An 18,814-nucleotide genomic window follows, 5' to 3' on the forward strand; every position below is an offset into this window, starting at 1 on the left:
AAATAACTCATCAATGGTGGGGAAAGAGTTAAGCAGATTTTAAACTTTTTTAAGAATGTATAATGCGTGCCAGGGGCATTCGGTTAATATAATTCTCTCATTTTTTGACTGAGGTGGCATTTAGCAGCATTTGTATATGATCTCCTCATTTACTCTCAAGCATGATGATATGATAACATATTACACATTTTAGAGACCGTAAATGATTACATATACCCGTGACACACCCACAACTAATAAAATAAAAATATGACGGCTTGCCTGCCTGGCCCACTGATAATCTGCAGTGTCCATGGATATAACTGCAATCGGCTTATCGCTATTCTCTAAGCTTACTACTGTTATTTTGTATGTCAATTTATAACCCCTTATATTTCTGGTAAAATATATAACTGTCTTTTTTTAGTTGTAACGTAATGTATATTTTTACACCTCACTTTGCTCTTATCAGGTGCAATAAGGGACGTGTTGGCAGACAGTGTGAATGTCGTAAAGACGAGGTGTCCACTGAGGACCTGGACAAGAATTGCCGTAAGGACAACGGCACGGACATCTGCAGTAACAATGGCGAGTGTGTGTGCGGCACCTGCGAGTGCAAGAAGAGAGACAATCCTGAGGAACGCTACAGCGGCAAGTTCTGCGAGTGCGACAACTTCAACTGCGACCGTTCCAACAATAAACTCTGCGGAGGACAGGAAGCTTTTTATCATTAAAAGACACTTTGTTACTCAACAGGTCATTAACACAGGAAAAAAACATCAGACTACAGCCAGGGCTTGATTCTGTTTACGTTTCATATCACCAGATGAAGACTGTTAGTTACTGTAATCTTATTCTCTTTCCTGTAGGACACGGCCGTTGTGAGTGCAGGGTTTGTGTCTGTGATGCTAACTACACTGGAAGCGCGTGTGACTGCTCTCTGGACACCTCTACCTGCCTCGCCTCCAACAAGCAGATCTGTAATGGCAGAGGGATTTGTGAGTGTGGGACCTGCAGGTGCACAGACCCCAAGTTTCAGGGTCCCACCTGTGAGATTTGCCCCACCTGCCCTGGAGTCTGCACTGAACACAAGTATGTGACAAAAAAGAGCATAAAAAGTAAAAAAAGACGTATAATATGTGCCAAGAGTATTCAATATCATCACCTGTTATAATTATATAGGGGTCCTTGGAAATTTTCCTCCCCTGTAAAGGGTCCCTGGCCCCAAAAAGTTAGAGAACCCCTGCCATAGAAGAACCATTCAGTCAAAGGTTCTAGGAATGTTAAAGGTTCTTTATAGAACCGTACAGACAAAAATAGTTCTGCTATGGCATCTTTATTTAAAGTTTGTAATAGATGTTATCTTTCCACAATGATATTTCAGTGAAATGAAGTGAGTTTCATGCTGAATGAGTTAATGTCAGATTTCCTGTCACAGGGAGTGCGTGCAGTGTCGGGCGTTCGGCACCGGAGAGAAGAAAGACACTTGTGAGAGAGACTGTAGTTACTTTAATCTCATCAAGGTGAAGGACAGAGACAAACTCCCTCAACCCGTCCAGGCCTTCCCCCTCATGCACTGCAAAGAGAGAGACGCTAATGACTGCTGGTTTTACTACACATACGCTGTCAATAACACTGAGAAGGAGGTCCATGTTGTGGAAGAATTAGGTGAGGACCAAATGTGTGTTTTTTCATATTCATTAGGCTCTAATTAAAAGACAACAATTACATAGTTACTTTACAGAAGTCTTTCAAACAGCTCTGGTTCCTCTGAAACCAGATTTTAATGTGGCTGTTTTAATGTGTTGATGACTGTTTTGTTTGGCAGAGTGTCCGCCGGGTCCTGACATCATCCCCATTGTGGCGGGTGTGGTCGCGGGCATCGTTCTGATTGGTCTAGCCCTGCTACTGATCTGGAAGCTGCTCATGATCATTCATGACAGACGCGAGTTCGCAAAGTTTGAGAAAGAGAAGATGAACGCCAAGTGGGATACGGTATGAAAAGCTTCTGACTGTTTTAAAATCAAATAGTATTTTACAGAATCAACATTTCTTTTCTTATGGTTCAAGTTTAAACTTTGCAAATTCAAGTTGTGTGTTTAGGAGGTCACTGAATGTTTTTGAGCTGGATGGATTTTAAGACAGCTGAGAGAAAAGGCTTTTAGGTTTTCAAAGCCTCATTTTTCTGGGTGTGGCCCGGGCTGTTGTGGTCATTGTGGACGGTTCAGTGCCGCCCCCTGCTGTTTGAAACGTAACATTTTACAACAGATGTGCACATTGGCATCCCTCTGTAATGGCAAGCAGAATTCAAAATCACACAAAAACATTATGCTGTTTACAAAAGATGAAAAATTAGATAAGGCAATAGTTAAGATGATAATGACATACTTAGTTAAAGTAAGAACGATATTTATAAATTGAATTAGTGTAAATAATACCTTTTAATATTGTTTTATTTTTATAAAGTGAATAATTGTAAATAATACCTTTTAATATTGTTTCATTTTTATAAAGTGAATAATTGTAAATAATTCCTTTAATATTGTTTCATTTTTATAAAGCGAATAAGCACAGCAAAATCACCAGTGTTAAATCAACACTGCTGGTGTTTATATGGGGACAACCAGGTCTGGTGTTACTCATATAACACCAGCAGTGTTAATTTAACACTGGTGATTTTGCTGTGAGTGTAAATAATTCTTTTAATATTGTTTAATTTTTATAACGTGAATAAGTGTAAATAATTCCTTTAATAATGTTTAATTTTTATAAATTGAATAAGTGTAAATAATTCCTTTTAATATTGTTTAATTTTTATAAAGCGAATAAGTGTAAATAATTCCTTTAATATTGTTTATTTTTTATAACGTGAATAAGTGTAAATAATTCCTTTAATAATGTTTAATTTTTATAAATTGAATAAGTGTAAATAATACCTTTAATATTGTTTAATTTTTATAAAGTGAATAAGTGTAAATAATTTCTTTAATAATATTTTTTTTTTATAAAGCGAATAAGTGTAAATAATTCATTTTAATATTGTTTAATTTTTATAAAGCGAATAAGTGCAAATAATTCCTTTAATATTGTTTATTTTTTATAACGTGAATAAGTGTAAATAATTCCTTTAATAATGTTTAATGTTTATAACGTGAATAAGTGTAAATAATTCCTTTAATAATGTTTAATTTTTATAAATTGAATAAGTGTAAATAATACCTTTAATATTGTTTAATTTTTATAAAGTGAATAAGTGTAAATAATTCCTTTAATAATATTTTTTATTTTTATAAAGCGAATAAGTGTAAATAATTCCTTTTAATATTGTTTAATTTTTATAAAGCGAATAAGTGTAAATAATTCCTTTAATAATGTTTAATTTTTATAACGTGAATAAGTGTAAATAATTCCTTTAATAATATTTTTTATTTTTATAAAGCGAATAAGTGTAAATAATTCCTTTTAATATTGTTTAATTTTTATAAAGCGAATAAGTGTAAATAATTCCTTTAATATTGTTTAATTTTTATAACGTGAATAAGTGTAAATAATTCCTTTAATAATGTTTAATTTTTATAACGTGAATAAGTGTAAATAATTCCTTTAATATATATTTTTTAATTTTTATAAAGTGAAAAAGTGTAAATAATTCCTTTAATAATATTTAATTTTTATAAAGTGAATAAGTCTAAATTATTCCTTTAATAATGTTTAATTTTTATAAAGTGAATAATTCTAAATAATTCCTTTAATAATATTTAATTTTTATAAAGTGAATAAGTGTAAATAATTATTTTAATAATGTTTAAACATAATTTATTTGCAAATGCAATAGCAAATACAGGGGGATAGTACACAAAAAAACACTTTTTACTCACCCTCCATTTTTAGGTGAACTGTCTCTATAAGTATGATCTGAAGGTTTTACGTTCAGTGTCTTGCATGCTGATAGTTTCTCTTTTTCCCTCCATGCTACTTTGAATCTTTTCTCCTACATACAGTACTGTATCATGACCATTGTTCTTTTTGTCCTTTATTTGTTTTCTATCATTTCATCTCCTGTATTCCTTTACTGTATATGTTCTTGATTTTTTTATCTGCCCCATTTTCACCTTCAGACAGACAATGCAATTTACAAGAGCCCTATTAATAAATTCCAGAATCCAAACTATGGACGTAAAGCTGTTGCTCTCTAAGTTTGTATTTCTCTTTCCTTTCTGCATGCTTTCTTCAGTGTGTGTGTGTGTGTGTGAATATTTATCTGTACCCATGATGACTCTTATTCTAATTCCAACCATTGTTTTTTACTTTTCAATTTTTCTCTTTGACATCCCTGACATCTTGCAATCTAAATCTGCTATCTTGCAATTTAATGAAGTATTTAAACAATCACTAATAAATGCCAGCATGAGCATTTGACAGTACTGCACAATAATTTACTCAGTGTTTGACATAATCATTTTTTCCCTTCAATATGTAACAGGATGTCACAGATATACCTGCATGTGGTGATGTTTTGCAGCTCTTTATTTTTATAGGACTGTTTTATAATGGGCAGAGATGCATTTAGATTTTGGATTTAGAGATTTAAGTGCATTGTTTTGCTTTGCGTGCATTAAGTGCATTTGTTGCTTATTGTTACAAAGCTACTTTTTGTTTATTTCACAGGGAGAAAATCCTATTTATAAGAGCGCTGTAACAACTGTCATCAACCCCAAATATGAAGGCAAATAAAGGACATCGATATCACAACTCAGGAGTGTTTTGGAAGGAACGGGCCATGTGGATATCCTATATTTTCCTTTCATTTGTTTCACATTTTATTTGTATTATTTTTGAAACTATATTGTAGTGTTAGAGAGCAGTATTTTATCAAAGACTGGCTGCCCCCCTCCCTGTACAGTTTGTATAGACTTTATATTTACATCTATTTCTTTATGTAAACATTATCTCTTTTCACACAGAAGCATTTTGCTTTAAATATGGTGCAAAGTGATCCATAGATCCCTCTTAAAAATAAAAAAACAGGATCATATTTACTTTTTCATGATGCTGATAGTGTGTATGTTGTCATAGGACCGCTTGACGAATGTCTATTTTGATTTCAGATTGTCAAGTGAAGTGAAACCATCTTCTCTCTGATCACTATTGTAAACTGGGAAGATTTGATTTGTTGCTAATAATCTATGCATATTTGAAATGTTTAAAACACTTAACTGTTAGAATGACACGTGTCCTGTGATCATAATTTTATGCTGAAAATGTTGTCTGTGCATTTTATATGTCATGAAAGGATTATGTGGTGAAGTTTTATTATGTGGCTCTTAATGAGTATCAGTGTATTCAGGTGATATCCTGATGTTAATCGGTATAGGAAGACAAATGCCATAAAACTGCTCAATAAAAATGGGCACAATTGCTATTACTCACAAATGAAGGATTTTAATGTTATGTAAAAGCTTAAACAAGTTTTAAATGAGCATACTTGATCATCTTTGTAATTTGAATGTGAAGGCATGTAAAATTAAAGTTGTAATAATTCACAAATATGAAGTCAGATATAAAAGCTAAATGCTACAAAAACTCTTAGCAGTAAGTGTTGCTTAAAAACAAAATGAAGAAATTGAAAATGAAGAATTTGAGAGTTGTTTTGTGTGCAGAGGTTCATATCTAATGCTCAGTGGTACAGATTAACATGTTTTACATATTTTATTGTAATGTATCCAAAAAGTCTGGTCATTTTAAATGAATACTTGGGGAAATTTTATTTTAAAGAAAGACAAAAAGAGAAATGCTGTAAAAACACCCCTGTGCTATAGCTTGAGGTATTGGTTTGGTTTAAAGTGCCTTTTTCTGGTATTCTCAATATTGGCATTTAGAATTTATTTATTAAAAGAAATAAAGAAAAAAGATTGTTGTAATGTATTTCTTTCTAAGTTATTTGGGTCTATGTAAAACATTGACAAATATACAGTCGCTTATTATTAATGCCATCGTTGATTCTAATATTTGGGACACATAATAAAACATCTTGCTTTATAAGCATTAACAAACTTTACCATATTAACAACACTTCTCTGTAGTCTATTGTTTATATATTTTTTATAATGTTTTCATCTTTAAAACACTGATTTAGTTTACATTAGATCGCACATGTAATACATTTAATACAAACACTTTATATGGTTTGGCCAAAAAATGAAAGTGAAAGTGCAGCTGAGGCACACTTAACATGTTTTGCACACGACTCTTAACACAAAACCAGGAAACTACTTTTCAAGCGAGCGTCTCTCTCTCTGTTTGTATGTATGTTAGTGAAACATGGCAGAAGCTCATGTTTTTAAGGACAAGTTCAGTTGTTCAGTGTGTTTGGATCTCCTGAAGGATCCAGTGACCATTCCCTGTGGACACAGTTACTGTATGAGCTGTATTACAAACTGCTGGGATCAGGATGAGATGAGAATCTACAGCTGCCCTCAATGCAGACAAACCTTCACACCAAGACCTGTTTTATTTAAAAATGTGATGATTGCTGAAATGGTGGAGGAACTGAAGAAGACAAAACTTCAGACTGCTGTTCCTGCTGACTCTTATGCTGAAGCTGGAGATGTGGAGTGTGACGCCTGTACTGAGAGAAAATACAAAGCTGTCAAGTCCTGTCTGGAGTGTCTGAAGTCTTACTGTCAAAATCATCTTAAACAACATGAGAATCTCTTCAATGACAGGAAACATCATTTGATGAATCCAACCAGACAACTTCATGAGATGATCTGCTCAAAACATAATAAACAACTAGAAATCTACTGTCGCACCGACCAACACTGCATTTGTTATCTGTGTACGATGGACGAACATAAAAACCATGATACTGTGACAGCTGTAGCAGAAAGAACTGAGAAACAGGTATGAACTGAATTCAGACACACTGCAGTAATGCTAACAGTAATGATTAATAATATGCTAAACTATGACTACATATCATCATAATAGCAATAGATGCATATACTATCTTTTTATAGTTATTTGTTATCTCACAGAGAGTTTTGGGAGAGAGACAGATAAAATTACATCAGATAATTGAGGAGAGAGAGAAGGAGCTTCAGGAGCTGAGAGAGGCTGTGGACTCTCATGCGGTGAGTTTTGAACAGAAAAACATCTGCTGACAGCTTGAAGATCAGTTTGAGATTCATGACTCTCCTCCAGTGATGGAGATCTTTACTGATGTACCTGTAATGGATCTGATTGTAATGTTTGTCCTAACAGCGCTCTGCACAGACAGCAGTGGAGGACAGTGAGAGGATCTTTACTGAACTGATCCAATCCATTGAGAAAAGACGATCTGAGGTGACACAACTGATCAGAGATCAGGAAAAGACGGCAGTGAGTCAAGCTGAAGGAGTCATGAAGCGTCTGGAGGAGGAGATTGATGATCTGAAGAGGAGAGACGCTGAACTGAAGCAGTTTTCACATACAGACAATCACATCCATTTCCTACAGGTAACACAACTCTGAAATACAACACAGGGAAGATTAGCAGGATCTCTGGAAGACTTTACTTTAAAAATATAAACAAAGTTATGATAAATATTCCTCTGTGTATTCAGACTACTAAATATGTTTAATGTTGAATGTTTAAGTTCATTTGTAATCTTTTCTTCTTCAGGGTTTTCAGTCTCTGTCTGCAGCTCTTGAGTCTTCAGTCTCACTCAGATTTACTCTCAGCTCTCTTCTCTCTTTTGATGATGTGAAAAAATCTCTCTCTCAACTGAAAGACAAACTGGAGGATTTCTGTAGAGAGGAGATAGAGAAGATATCTGATGAAGGTAAAGTAGCAGATATTCATTTACTCTCAAACAATATCACACAAGCAAGATCACTGTTAGACTCTTATGGGGCGGTTTCCCGGACAGAGTTAAGATTAATCCAGGACAAGGCCTTAGTTCTTTTTGGAAATTTAAGTACTTTTTACAAACAAACCTTACAAAAACTATACTAGTGTGCATCTTGAGACAAAACAATGGCACTGATATATGTTAAAATATGTCAAGGTGTTTTGAAATTAAAGTAGCTCAAACATGAATTTTAGTCTGGACTAAGCCCTGTCCGGGAAACCGTATCAGTGTCATGATCTCTGTTTTATTGTGTGTGTTATTGGTTTATTATATTTATACTATATTTTATATGGGAATGATATTATTTATGTTTATTTATGTTTCAGTTACAAATATCTCAGTTATTTCTGATGAATTGAAAACCAGGGAGGATTTCTTACAATGTAAGAGACTTTAAAACATTTATGATTTATGACTTTGAATTATTTATATCCACTGTTACATAAAGAATGACAAAAACAAGAAAAAGAACAAAACTTTGAGTATTTTCAGTGTTTACAGAAATCTTTCAGTTCACATGTGGCAGTAACTCAGTCCTTGTTAAAGAGGTGAATGAATTGAGTAAAATCAACGACTCAAAATCAAAACATCGACCTTTCAACATTTTTTCCAACTTATTACTGATACCAGACACAGGAACTTAAAGGTGGAAAAGAGGATGTTTGTTTTATACATTTTTGCAATATTACTTGAAACTGTCTTTACTAAATGATAAAAGACTATTTATTAGGTGCACTGAAAGTAATAATATTAATATACGTCATCTGTGCACAAGATAAGGCCTTAAAAACATCAGCCAATTGCTCATGCGGTCATCGCAATCATCATTAGCCCTCTGGCTTGTCAATCACTGCCATTACGATCCTTGTGAGATACGTGCGTGCTCCAGTAACTTTACACAGGTGACGCATGCGCATAGCGCATGAAACTCCGTCTTAAGTTTCGGTTTGTTTTCATCGTCGATCCTGCTTTCCTCCTCGAATTTGCACCATGGAAGAGAAAAAACCCGAAGTAGGACGCAAAAGAAAGACTTTTTTAAAGCCGCTGGGAATAGGAGAAAACATCCTCTTTTGCGCCTTTAAAGGAACAGTATGTAGGATTGTGGTCAAAACTGGTACTGCAATTACACAGCTAGTGGCCAATACACAAAATGACAACATAAACATCAGTTGAGGGCTGCAACTCCACTTTTTAAATGACAATATCCTGGCCAGACCACTGTTGTCAGTGATATAAGTTTTTGAAATGAAACTGATTTCTTAATGTCTAGTGACATATCAGGGCCATTTTATGATTAATTGATATACATTTCTTACATACTGTTCCTTTACCTTTATTTTTATATTTTTTACATAAAACTGCATTACCGCTAAAAACTCTACAAATGTAATGAGGGCATTTAAACAAATATATTTATATGTTTAACAATCTCAAACCTAATAATAACTGCATAAAAACAAAGTAAATAAGTGCACACTGAAGGAGTAAATGCAAATATAGAAATGTGTATGTTTTGGAAAATAAATCTGCAATGATGATTTTATTAAACTGCTGAAGTCATTTGTGTTTATCTTCACCAGATTTCAAGCAGTTCACACTGGATTCAAACACAGTGCATAAATTCATTCAGCTGTCTGATGGGAACAGAACGGCTACTTACACTAACACAGTCCATCAGTATCCTGATCATCCAGACAGATTTGATTTCTGGTGTCAGGTGTTGTGTAGAGAGAGTTTTTGTGGACGCTGTTACTGGGAGGTTGAGTGGAGTGGTTATGTCGGTATATCAGTGTCATATAAGAGCATCAGCAGGAAGGGAGAGGGTGATGAGTGTTGGTTTGGATATAATGATCAGTCCTGGAGTTTGTGCCGCAGTGACTCCAGCTGCTACTTCACTCACAATAACAAACTCACTAAACTCCCTGTAGTGTTGAGCTCCTGTAGAATAGGAGTGTATGTGGATCACAGTAAAGGATCTCTGTCCTTCTACAGCGTCTCTGATACAATGAACCTCATACACAGAGTCAACACCACATTCACTAAACCACTTTATCCTGGGTTTTTTATTTTTAATGAATCCACAGTGAAAATGTGTCATCTCATAAAATAAATCGTAGGGATTTTATAAGCTGCATATACATTTAGGCTTATAATAGTGATTACAATAATATTGTAATCACTATTAGGATTTGATATATTTTTCATAAGCTTTTGTATATTTCATATATATGCCTGTACTTCTCTGTATTTAATATTACTACAGATTTCAAAATGGTAAAAAGCGCTATAATAAACTTGAATTGAATTTATCAAAAAATATATTCTGTATATTCATATTCTAATTAAAAAATAATTTGATTGTTAAATTGAGGAAGCTTATCATTTTTTTTCAGTCTTTTGAACTAAATTTTTTTGTTTGTTCTATTAAATTTTACATTGAACTTTCAATTTAAATAATGCCAAATGTATCAGTTCACAAAGAGGTGTAAGCCTAAAAAATAAAGTAGCTTTATTTCATGCCTTAAGTTTTATGCCATCCCTTGACACACTTTGATTGACTGCATCACTATTTTCACATAAACAATAAGCACTTGATATCATAAAACATATTATTTATAAGTAAATTAAACTGAAATTTATCATAAAGGCAAAGATCTAAAAATGTTGCAAAGTTTACTCAAAAACTACACACAACATTTAACTGTGTCATTTTTCTCAGTGAATCAGACACACAATCACTACTTATATTTCATAATAAGACCATCAACCAACAAACAAGCCACATTCAACACAGAGATGTAGAAGAAAGGCTCTGACAATCTTAGATGGTTTACAGCCCATACACATTCATTTTGTCTTCATCCAAAACAAGCAAAGAAAGCCTTTCTAGTCAAGTACATGTGGAGTGCCCTCCATAAGTCTTGGGACAGTATAAAAGTGCTCTTTTTGTGGAGACAATTATTTTGTAAAATGAATATGAGGCAAAAATATACAGAATATTAAAGACATGCTTTACCAACATTGAGCAACAACCTTTCATCCTGACTTATGTGTGTTGTCCAAATGAAAAATAAATGCCCATGGGAAATTGTAAGTTATAACCTTTAACTCATACCAGAGTCTTCGAGGGCGATTATGAAAAGTGTCAATGATGTCATCATACTCAGTCCAGAAAATCCACCAATTTATGTTCGAAAAACAGCAAGGAAAGATTTAAAAGCAAATATATACAGCATAAAATCACAGCATTTTTACTTCACTGTTTCATCAGCATAACAGCATTCAACATAGCTCAGCGGCTATAATTCAAACCATGGGACAAATCATTGGGCATTATGCCAATCTGTGTTGTGAAAGTCTCACCGCTACACTCCTGTGATGTAGGCATTTCTGTGTCCTGAGAAGCCTCAGGTGCCACTTCACTCGCTGTCGCAGAAGCAGACTCAGATGATGAAGATGCAATGTTCGCCTTCTAGCTCATCTCTCCGTGCTTTCTTGAAAAAACATTATAATGTACTTTGCGCGCCAGCTGCCATTGTCACCGAATATTAATGAACTCTCATGCGAAGATGACAGCCTAAGTTACGCACAACAATGCGTGACATGAGCTAATCCAATCAAGTTCGAAAATAGCTACATTTTACCGTGCAACATTTTGAGTGGTATCAATCAGACTAAGAAATCAAAATTTTCTTATCAATCAGACTAAGAAATCAAAATATTCTTATTTTATTTTAAGCAATTGGAAATCTGAGGGGGACGGAGGCCAAAGGCCCACCCAATCCCCCTCATGGCTACACTCCTGGTTCCAGCAGCCACACTGAAAAAAATGATTCATTGAATTTAATAAATTTTTTTAAGGTAAGTGGTTGCAATCAATTTATTTAAGCTACATTTAAACAAAAGTTTTATATTTTGTTTTACGTTACTAATCTTTTTTGTTTAAATGTAGCTTAAATAAATTGATTGCAACCACTTACCTTAAAAATTGATTAAATTCAATGAATCATTTTTTTCAGTGCAATAGTGCAAAGACAACAAAATGTCTATGTGTTTTTTTTTATATGCTTAAAGATAAATTTAAATACAAATTCATCATTCAACACCATTGCTAAGTATTTTCTCCTTGATTTTTGTTACAGTTAAGGTAATAATCAACTATGAATCACTCAGTCACACTTTATCACAAATGTCTTTATTCCACAATTGTATAATCACACACTCTTAGAAAGGATGTGTTAAAAGTAGCACAAAATGTGTTGTTTTGATAATAACTAGAGATGGGTGGATTCTGGGACAACGCATTTAGTGTGTTGTCCCAGAATCAACACTAGTGTGTTGTTTTAACAAATTCGTTGTGCAGCATTTAGATAATAGTGTCTGACTGTTTTGTTAAAATGAAATGTTAAAACATTTTTAAACCATTAAATTAAAATGTTACCAAAAATATGTATATATAAATATCTCATTGTCAAAAAAAACGTAATCACAATCCACTTACTATTAGCCTTGTAGGGTAGGGCTCTATAGGAGGAGGAAGTACAATATACCCCAAAAAAGAAAAAGAAAATCTATACATACACCCCAAAAACAATTAATCACAACAGTGCCCAAGTGAAACCCAACTCACTCACACTCATTTCTTACTCTAATACACAGCAAAACATACTCCTGCTTTTATTACCTCCCTGATATAATTTAGCCCAACTCAACCCACACAAGAAAAAAGAATAAAAATCCAAATGCAATTAATTTAATTATTTCTTAAATAGCAAGACAACACTTTTTTAAACTTTTAAACTCACTTCATGCAAAGATACAAAAAAGTCACAATTCAAATAGTCCACCTGCAGTCCTTTACACTTCAGTTATCACTGTACGCAGCCGACACGTTGAACCCTAATGGCTGGAAAAGTGAAAAGCTTGTCCCGCCTTGCAGGAGATGATGATGCCCTTTAGTACTCAATGCTCTATGTAGATAATAATGGTGTCATGTTGCACCCCTTGCTACAATCCGGCAGTGGCATTCTGGAGTCAGGCTTCTCCCAGTCGACAGGGCCTTTCCAGTCTATTTTCACTGGCGTCCATCAGCTAGGTTATATAACTGTCCCGTCTCACCTTCACTTTTGTGGTACGCTGTCTTTAATCTGACTCGCCAACCAATCTCAGAGCTTTGTTCCCCTCCTCTCGCTCGCCACGATTCATTCTCCACCAAAAACAAATGTCCATGGAATTTTTATTTAATAATCTTTGGCAACACAGTTCCAGCCAGGGACACCACTAGCCATTTTGGGCCCTAAGAAAGCATTCAGTATGTTGTTGGGCCTTCTACCACACCCATGTACTAATAAAAATGATCTTTGGGGGCCCCAATATGAAATGTCCTACCTTTGACCCACTTAGTGACGCCCCTGGGTCCAGCAGCCGATACAAAGACAATAGAGACATGACCATGAAGTCCAATCACTTTTATTAACCACACCTCACAACAATAACTATAATGGGTAGACAATTTTACTACTGGTTCACTATATATTCTCTATATAATCTGTGTATGTGACAAATAAAAACTTTTGAACAATTTTAATTTATAAAATGTTTTTAAAACAGCATTCATTTAAAAGACTTCTCAACACAATGTTGAGTAAGATACAGAAACTGAACGTCTTATATTTGTTTCCTGGTGTAGGGAATGAGATATTGTGTCCCTCCTGTCACAACACTGAACTGTGTGCTGATCTATCAGATTCCTTCTTTTACAACACACTGACATTCACATCCACTTGCGATAAGCGATTATTTTATAAGATAAAAGATAGTGGCTGTGTCCGAGACCACATACTTTTCTTTTTTTTTTCTTTTTTTTTGGCTCGCCACTACCCCCCCTCTTCGGAGGACAACTTTTTTTTATATGAAGTAAATTATTTTACAGTACGGAAAATAGGAATACTTATTTACAGTGCACATAAGGGGAGGGGGATTAAGCACCACGTAAAAGTGTAACACATAACATACATACAACAAAATAACAGACAAATTACAAAAGGACAATACAGTTGCAGTGAGACATTATTATTGCTGGTTGAATAGAATGATCTTGAGGTTCACGTTCGTTCAACACAGTCTCACACCCATGGCGTCAGTATTTGACGACACTTGACCATGCGTCAATATGTTGACGCGGAGGGTACCCCTTTCGCGTCACTTTTTGACGAACTAGGGACTTCAATACTACGAGGTTCGCGAAATTAAACAGTTGTCACCTGACATTGGGGTTAGGGATAGGTTTGGGTAGGGATGTCATTATGTAAATCTAACCCTAAACTGACGCGAAAATGGTAGAAAATGGTAAGAAAATAGGAAAGAGAATTTCGCGTACCTCATAGTATTGAAGTCCCTAGTTCGTCAAAAAATGACGCGAAAGGGGTACCCTCCGCGTCAACATATTGACGCATGGTCAAGTGTCGTCAAATATTGACGCCATGGGTGTGAGACTGCGTTGGTTCGTTAGTCACAGTTAGAGTATTTAAGCGGAAATGGGTTTAAAAAGGGTTGGAAAAACATGTTATGCATGAGTTTAAATAGTGTGTGCCTATAGAGATATAAATAAATAAAATTACATAATAGAAGAGAGAGATGTGTGATTGGTAATGTACACGGCTTGTAGCTATGTTTTTGTGTTAAGAAATGATAGAAATGGGGACCAGATGTCTTCAAAGGCTGATATCTGCTTCCATCTGCGTGCATTATATTTCTCTATTGAAATGTGTTCAGAAATTAAATGTATCCAATGATTGATGTTGCAAGATTTCTTTGATTTCCAGTTTTGAAGAACTACTTTCTTAGCGACAGCTAGAGAGACGAGCAACGGATTCCTGTATTTTTGGGGGATATGGATTTCAGAAATGTCGCCAATGAGACAGGGTGTTGGAGATAATGGGATTGTGTGACTCAGGACGGTGGATAATGTCTCAGTGACTGTAACCCAAAATGATTGAACTGGTTGGCATTGCCACATGGCGTGTAAATAGTCATCTATCCTACCTAAAGTGCATTGTGAACAAATATTGGTGTTGTGTAGGCCCATTTTAAACATTTTACTTTGGGTGATGTGAGTTCTGTGAATGACTTTATATTGTATAAGCTGCAGGTTTGTGTTATTGGTCATGAAAAATGTGTTCCTACAGATTTGTCCCAGTACTCAGGGTTGGAAGAGAAGGCCAAGTCAGCTTCCCATTTGGTTGTTGGGAGTGTTATTGTTGTGTTTTGGTGGGAAATCAGTGTGTATAGTTGGGAGGTTAATTTTTTGAAGGTGTGAATTTTCATAAGTTCTTCTATAAGTTGAGATGGTTGTAATGTGTTGTTGTTAAGTCTGGTTTTGTGTTTAATTCCAAGTCTAAGTTGTTGATATTGAAGGAATTGTTCTTTCCCAACCCCATATTTCTGTGTGAGTGTGTCAAATGACATGAAGTGGTGGTTCTCAAATACATGGTGAAGATGTGTGATTCCTTTTTGTGCCCATGTCAAAAGAGGTTTATTTTGAATCTTGAATTCTGGGTTGTGCTAAAGTGGGGTAAACTTGTTTAATTCTAGTGATGATTTTGTGATTTGATTTGTTTACCACCAGGCTGTCAGAGTTGATAGTATTAGTCTGGTAGGAAGGGGGGGGTTCACCTGCATCCGAAAGGTATATTTTTTAACCTAGTTTTTTGTAATCCTTAAGGTGTCTAGTAAAGGAATTTTGATGTTCCCCACGCAAATTATTGTCCCATATGTGATTTTTTGTACCATCTTTTGTGACCGTGCTTGATATTCGGCTGTGAAAAATGTAAACTTTAAATCTACATAGAATCTGAACAATACATCCTACAGACACAATCCACCCCATTTTCTCTTAATCTTTGCATAAGGAATTGATAGATATGAGGATTGTCATGATTAGATGATGTATGGTGCATTAAGACTCAAATAAATGTCACAAGGTGACGATCTTTTTGGGCGGAACCAAAAGTTGGGAAACTTTGGTTCCGGCCGGATGTTTCCGCCCAGACCGGGAAGAGGAAACACCGGACATCCGGTAGCATCGCGAGGGCTGTAATCAGCCAAATCAAGCGCAGCTGTGCGTGATTAAGAGGAACGCCGGTTGATTGGAGGATTGCAGCACACAGAGGAGTATTTAAGAGCAGTGTAAATCACAGTTTGGTGTGCTTAGTGTGTGAGTTGAGGTGCGGAGCTGTGCTCGTCCGATACACATTGGAAGCTGGTTGTACTTTCTAGTGATGGGTCGTTCGCGAACGAGCGGCTCAAAGAGCTGATTCTTTGTAGCGAACGAGCAGAGCCGAATCTTCAGACGCAGGCAGGGGAGCCGGCTCTTCTAAGGGAGCCGAGCTAGAAGAGCCGAATCTATGAAAAGAGCCGGACTGCCATCACTAAAATGTAGAGCCAGCGCTTGAACCGAAAGAGCCGAATCAATGGAAAGAGCCGGACTGCCCATCACTAGTACTTTCTCTCTCTCTCTCTCTCTCTCTCTCTCGTAGTTCTCAGTGGATGTTGCAGTAAGAGAAAACCCTGTTGGTAGAAGAAACATCGGTATATGTGACACATGTAGAGAAACCAAAGAAGAAGGGAATGAAACAGTCCTTTTTTGCAGAACATTAACCAAGAGGACCGCTGTGAGTATTAGCTTCTGGATTAAACGAAGTGTAACCACTAACCTGTGTATTTACCGTACACCTCCGGGAAGCGGAGGGCGGCCCTACCCCTGATCTAGCGCGGTAGGTGAGCCGCAGAAATAGTTGGACTCAGCAGCCATAGCAGCAGAGCTAAACATCCCGGCCGTATTGTCATCGCCCCCATCCGACCTCAGCGAAGTGGAGGACGTCGGGTGTCTCTTTGTGTACACCTGTAGTGTGGTGGGTGAGTCCATGTAAATTGAAAACCTTTCACGTTGAAGTGGTGCTGTGTATTTGCTGTGGGTTGCTGTGCAAGTGCTGTGTGTCTTGTCAGACGTACCCCGCATCATCCCCTTTACTGAGGAAGAGACGGAGAGGCTGACGGTCGTGAGTAACATCATCTATTATACGCTGTGTGCGGTTTGAGTATGAAGTGACGGTGTGGGCCTCTGGAAGCCGCCCCCGTCTGTGTGTCGACAGTTTCGGAGTGTGGCGGTGAAGACTTGAAAGCTGGCAGTGTGTGTGTGAGTACAACTACGGGCCTGTGTATTGCTACTTTTACCTGTGTGTTTTCCCTTGTGGCAGAGCGAGAGGCGAAGGAGTTCCGCCGCCCCGTGGTCTCTACAAAGGGGCGCCCCTGTCCAGTATTCGATCGCCCGACGGGCATTTAGGATAGGGCAGCACTCGGCCCGGCGAGACGGTGTGACAGTTCGCCCCCCTGCTGACCAGCGAACTCGCCGAGAGGGTTTTGGGCCCCCGGCGTCTTCTGGGAAAATCATCGCTGTTGCCCTTCTGTGCAGGCCAGCCGTCGTAAGCCCGCCCCCGTGCATTGTCGATCAGAACACTGTTTAGTGAGCTGAGGAAAAGCTGCACTTACCCAGAGTTGAAAACAGCCGAGATGTGAGAAGCATCTAAGTTGAACTAACCGTGTTGTTGTGTCCAAGCTGCCTGTGGAGAAAGAGAGAACGAGAGTGAACGTCAGGAGAACGAACTGTGGACAGACATACATACCCAGAGCTGTAACAGCAGAGAGGTGAAAAGCATCCAAGTTGAACTAACCGTGTTGTTGTGTCTAAGCTGCCTGTGGAGAAAGAGAGAACGAGAGTGAACGTCAGGAGAACGAACTGTGGACAGACATGCATACCCAGAGCTGTAAACAGCAGAGAGGTGAGAAGCATCCAAGTTGAACTAACCGTGTTGTTGTGTCCAAGCTGCCTGTGGAGAAAGAGAGAACGAGAGTGAACGTCAGGAGAACGAACTGTGGACAGACATACATACCCAGAGCTGTAAACAGCAGAGAGGTGAGAAGCATCCAAGTTGAACTAACCGTGTTGTTGTGTCCAAGTTGCCTGTGGAGAAAGAGAGAACGAGAGTGAACGTCAGGAGAACGAACTGCGGACAGTCATGCATACCCAGAGCTGTAAACAGCAGACAGGTGAGGACGATCCAAGTCCAGATTAAACGTGTTTTTGTGTCCCAGTCGCTGCCTGTGGAAAGAGGAAGAAAGTAGAGTGAGCAGTGAAGCATCTGACCCACGCGATACAGGTATAACGGGCGAAGAGAGAGATAAACCCCTAAATCACACTATTTTGTCTTTGCCTCCTGGAGAGAAGAGGAGGTGCCACGGATAGCGGAGTTTGGCAGGAGCCTGTGTTTCCCGTCTCCCCCCCCCCCTATACCTTTAGTCACCAGCCCCCTGGATCCCCCGTTGCCCTCTTCCCCCTTCTTGCCACCTTCCTGTGCCGTGGTCTGCCTGGAAGGCTGAGAGGAAGTTTAGTTTTAATTGCCCCTTCCCCATTCCCCAAGTTATTTTAAATATTTAAATAAAGTTTGTTTTAATACTTACCTGTTCTCGTGTTGTCTGGTCATTGGGTTGGCTTTGGGGACCTCCTCGAGGTGGAAGTTGAGAAGGGGCGTGGCTTTAGCCATTAACAGCCAGCCCCTAGCCGTGACATAAACACAAATAATTAAAACAAATCTGTGAACTTGGATCAGTGGAACTTCTCCCTTATGGACCCTATTGATATATGTTTTCTAACTTTTGTATTTTTACAGTCTTTAGGATGTCTAAGAAGCAAATGTTGATGACCGCTACTTAAAATATTGTCACATGTTGGTCCAACTAAACATCTTCCATAAGAAGGAGTTACCATTCAAACCGTTATTTTGGTATTATATTTATAGAAACAAAAGAGAAAACCACTCATATAGTCAAATATGTGTATATATAGGGTATAACAAATCCCCATTAGAATAAACTGAAATAGAAAA

General features: G+C 37.0%; 2 protein-coding genes across 2 annotated transcripts; both read left to right on the plus strand.

Annotated features, from left to right (window-relative positions):
• Positions 1 to 401: 401 nt before the first annotated feature.
• Positions 402 to 5,025, plus strand: LOC141362193 (integrin beta-1-like). The gene is made up of 5 exons (XM_073864321.1): positions 402 to 688; positions 847 to 1,071; positions 1,418 to 1,647; positions 1,808 to 1,974; positions 4,648 to 5,025. The coding sequence occupies exons 1-5, from the start codon at positions 417 to 419 to the stop codon at positions 4,711 to 4,713; spliced, it is 960 nt and encodes a 319-aa protein (XP_073720422.1). The 5' UTR covers positions 402 to 416; the 3' UTR covers positions 4,714 to 5,025.
• Positions 5,026 to 6,155: 1,130 nt separating this feature from the next.
• LOC129426142 (tripartite motif-containing protein 16-like) lies at positions 6,156 to 10,269 on the plus strand. Its single transcript, XM_073863764.1, has 6 exons — positions 6,156 to 6,882; positions 7,017 to 7,112; positions 7,243 to 7,476; positions 7,643 to 7,802; positions 8,198 to 8,254; positions 9,452 to 10,269. The coding sequence occupies exons 1-6, from the start codon at positions 6,301 to 6,303 to the stop codon at positions 9,979 to 9,981; spliced, it is 1,659 nt and encodes a 552-aa protein (XP_073719865.1). The 5' UTR covers positions 6,156 to 6,300; the 3' UTR covers positions 9,982 to 10,269.
• The last annotated feature ends 8,545 nt before the right edge of the window (positions 10,270 to 18,814 follow it).

The sequence above is a fragment of the Misgurnus anguillicaudatus genome, chromosome 25, assembly GCF_027580225.2.
Source record: "Misgurnus anguillicaudatus chromosome 25, ASM2758022v2, whole genome shotgun sequence".
Lineage (NCBI taxonomy): Eukaryota > Metazoa > Chordata > Actinopteri > Cypriniformes > Cobitidae > Misgurnus > Misgurnus anguillicaudatus.

Bases quoted from the DNA above. Each gene is read 5' to 3' on its own strand.
- LOC141362193 (XM_073864321.1), top strand. From the start codon at position 417: ATGTATATTTTTACACCTCACTTTGCTCTTATCAGGTGCAATAAGGGA. The intron at 689-846 runs AGGACAGGAAGC...TCTCTTTCCTGT, and splicing joins TCCAACAATAAACTCTGCGG to AGGACACGGCCGTTGTGAGT. The intron at 1,648-1,807 runs GTGAGGACCAAA...TTTGTTTGGCAG, and splicing joins CCATGTTGTGGAAGAATTAG to AGTGTCCGCCGGGTCCTGAC.
- LOC129426142 (XM_073863764.1), top strand. From the start codon at position 6,301: ATGGCAGAAGCTCATGTTTTTAAGGACAAGTTCAGTTGTTCAGTGTGT. The intron at 7,477-7,642 runs GTAACACAACTC...TTTCTTCTTCAG, and splicing joins ATCACATCCATTTCCTACAG to GGTTTTCAGTCTCTGTCTGC. The intron at 8,255-9,451 runs GTAAGAGACTTT...TATCTTCACCAG, and splicing joins CAGGGAGGATTTCTTACAAT to ATTTCAAGCAGTTCACACTG.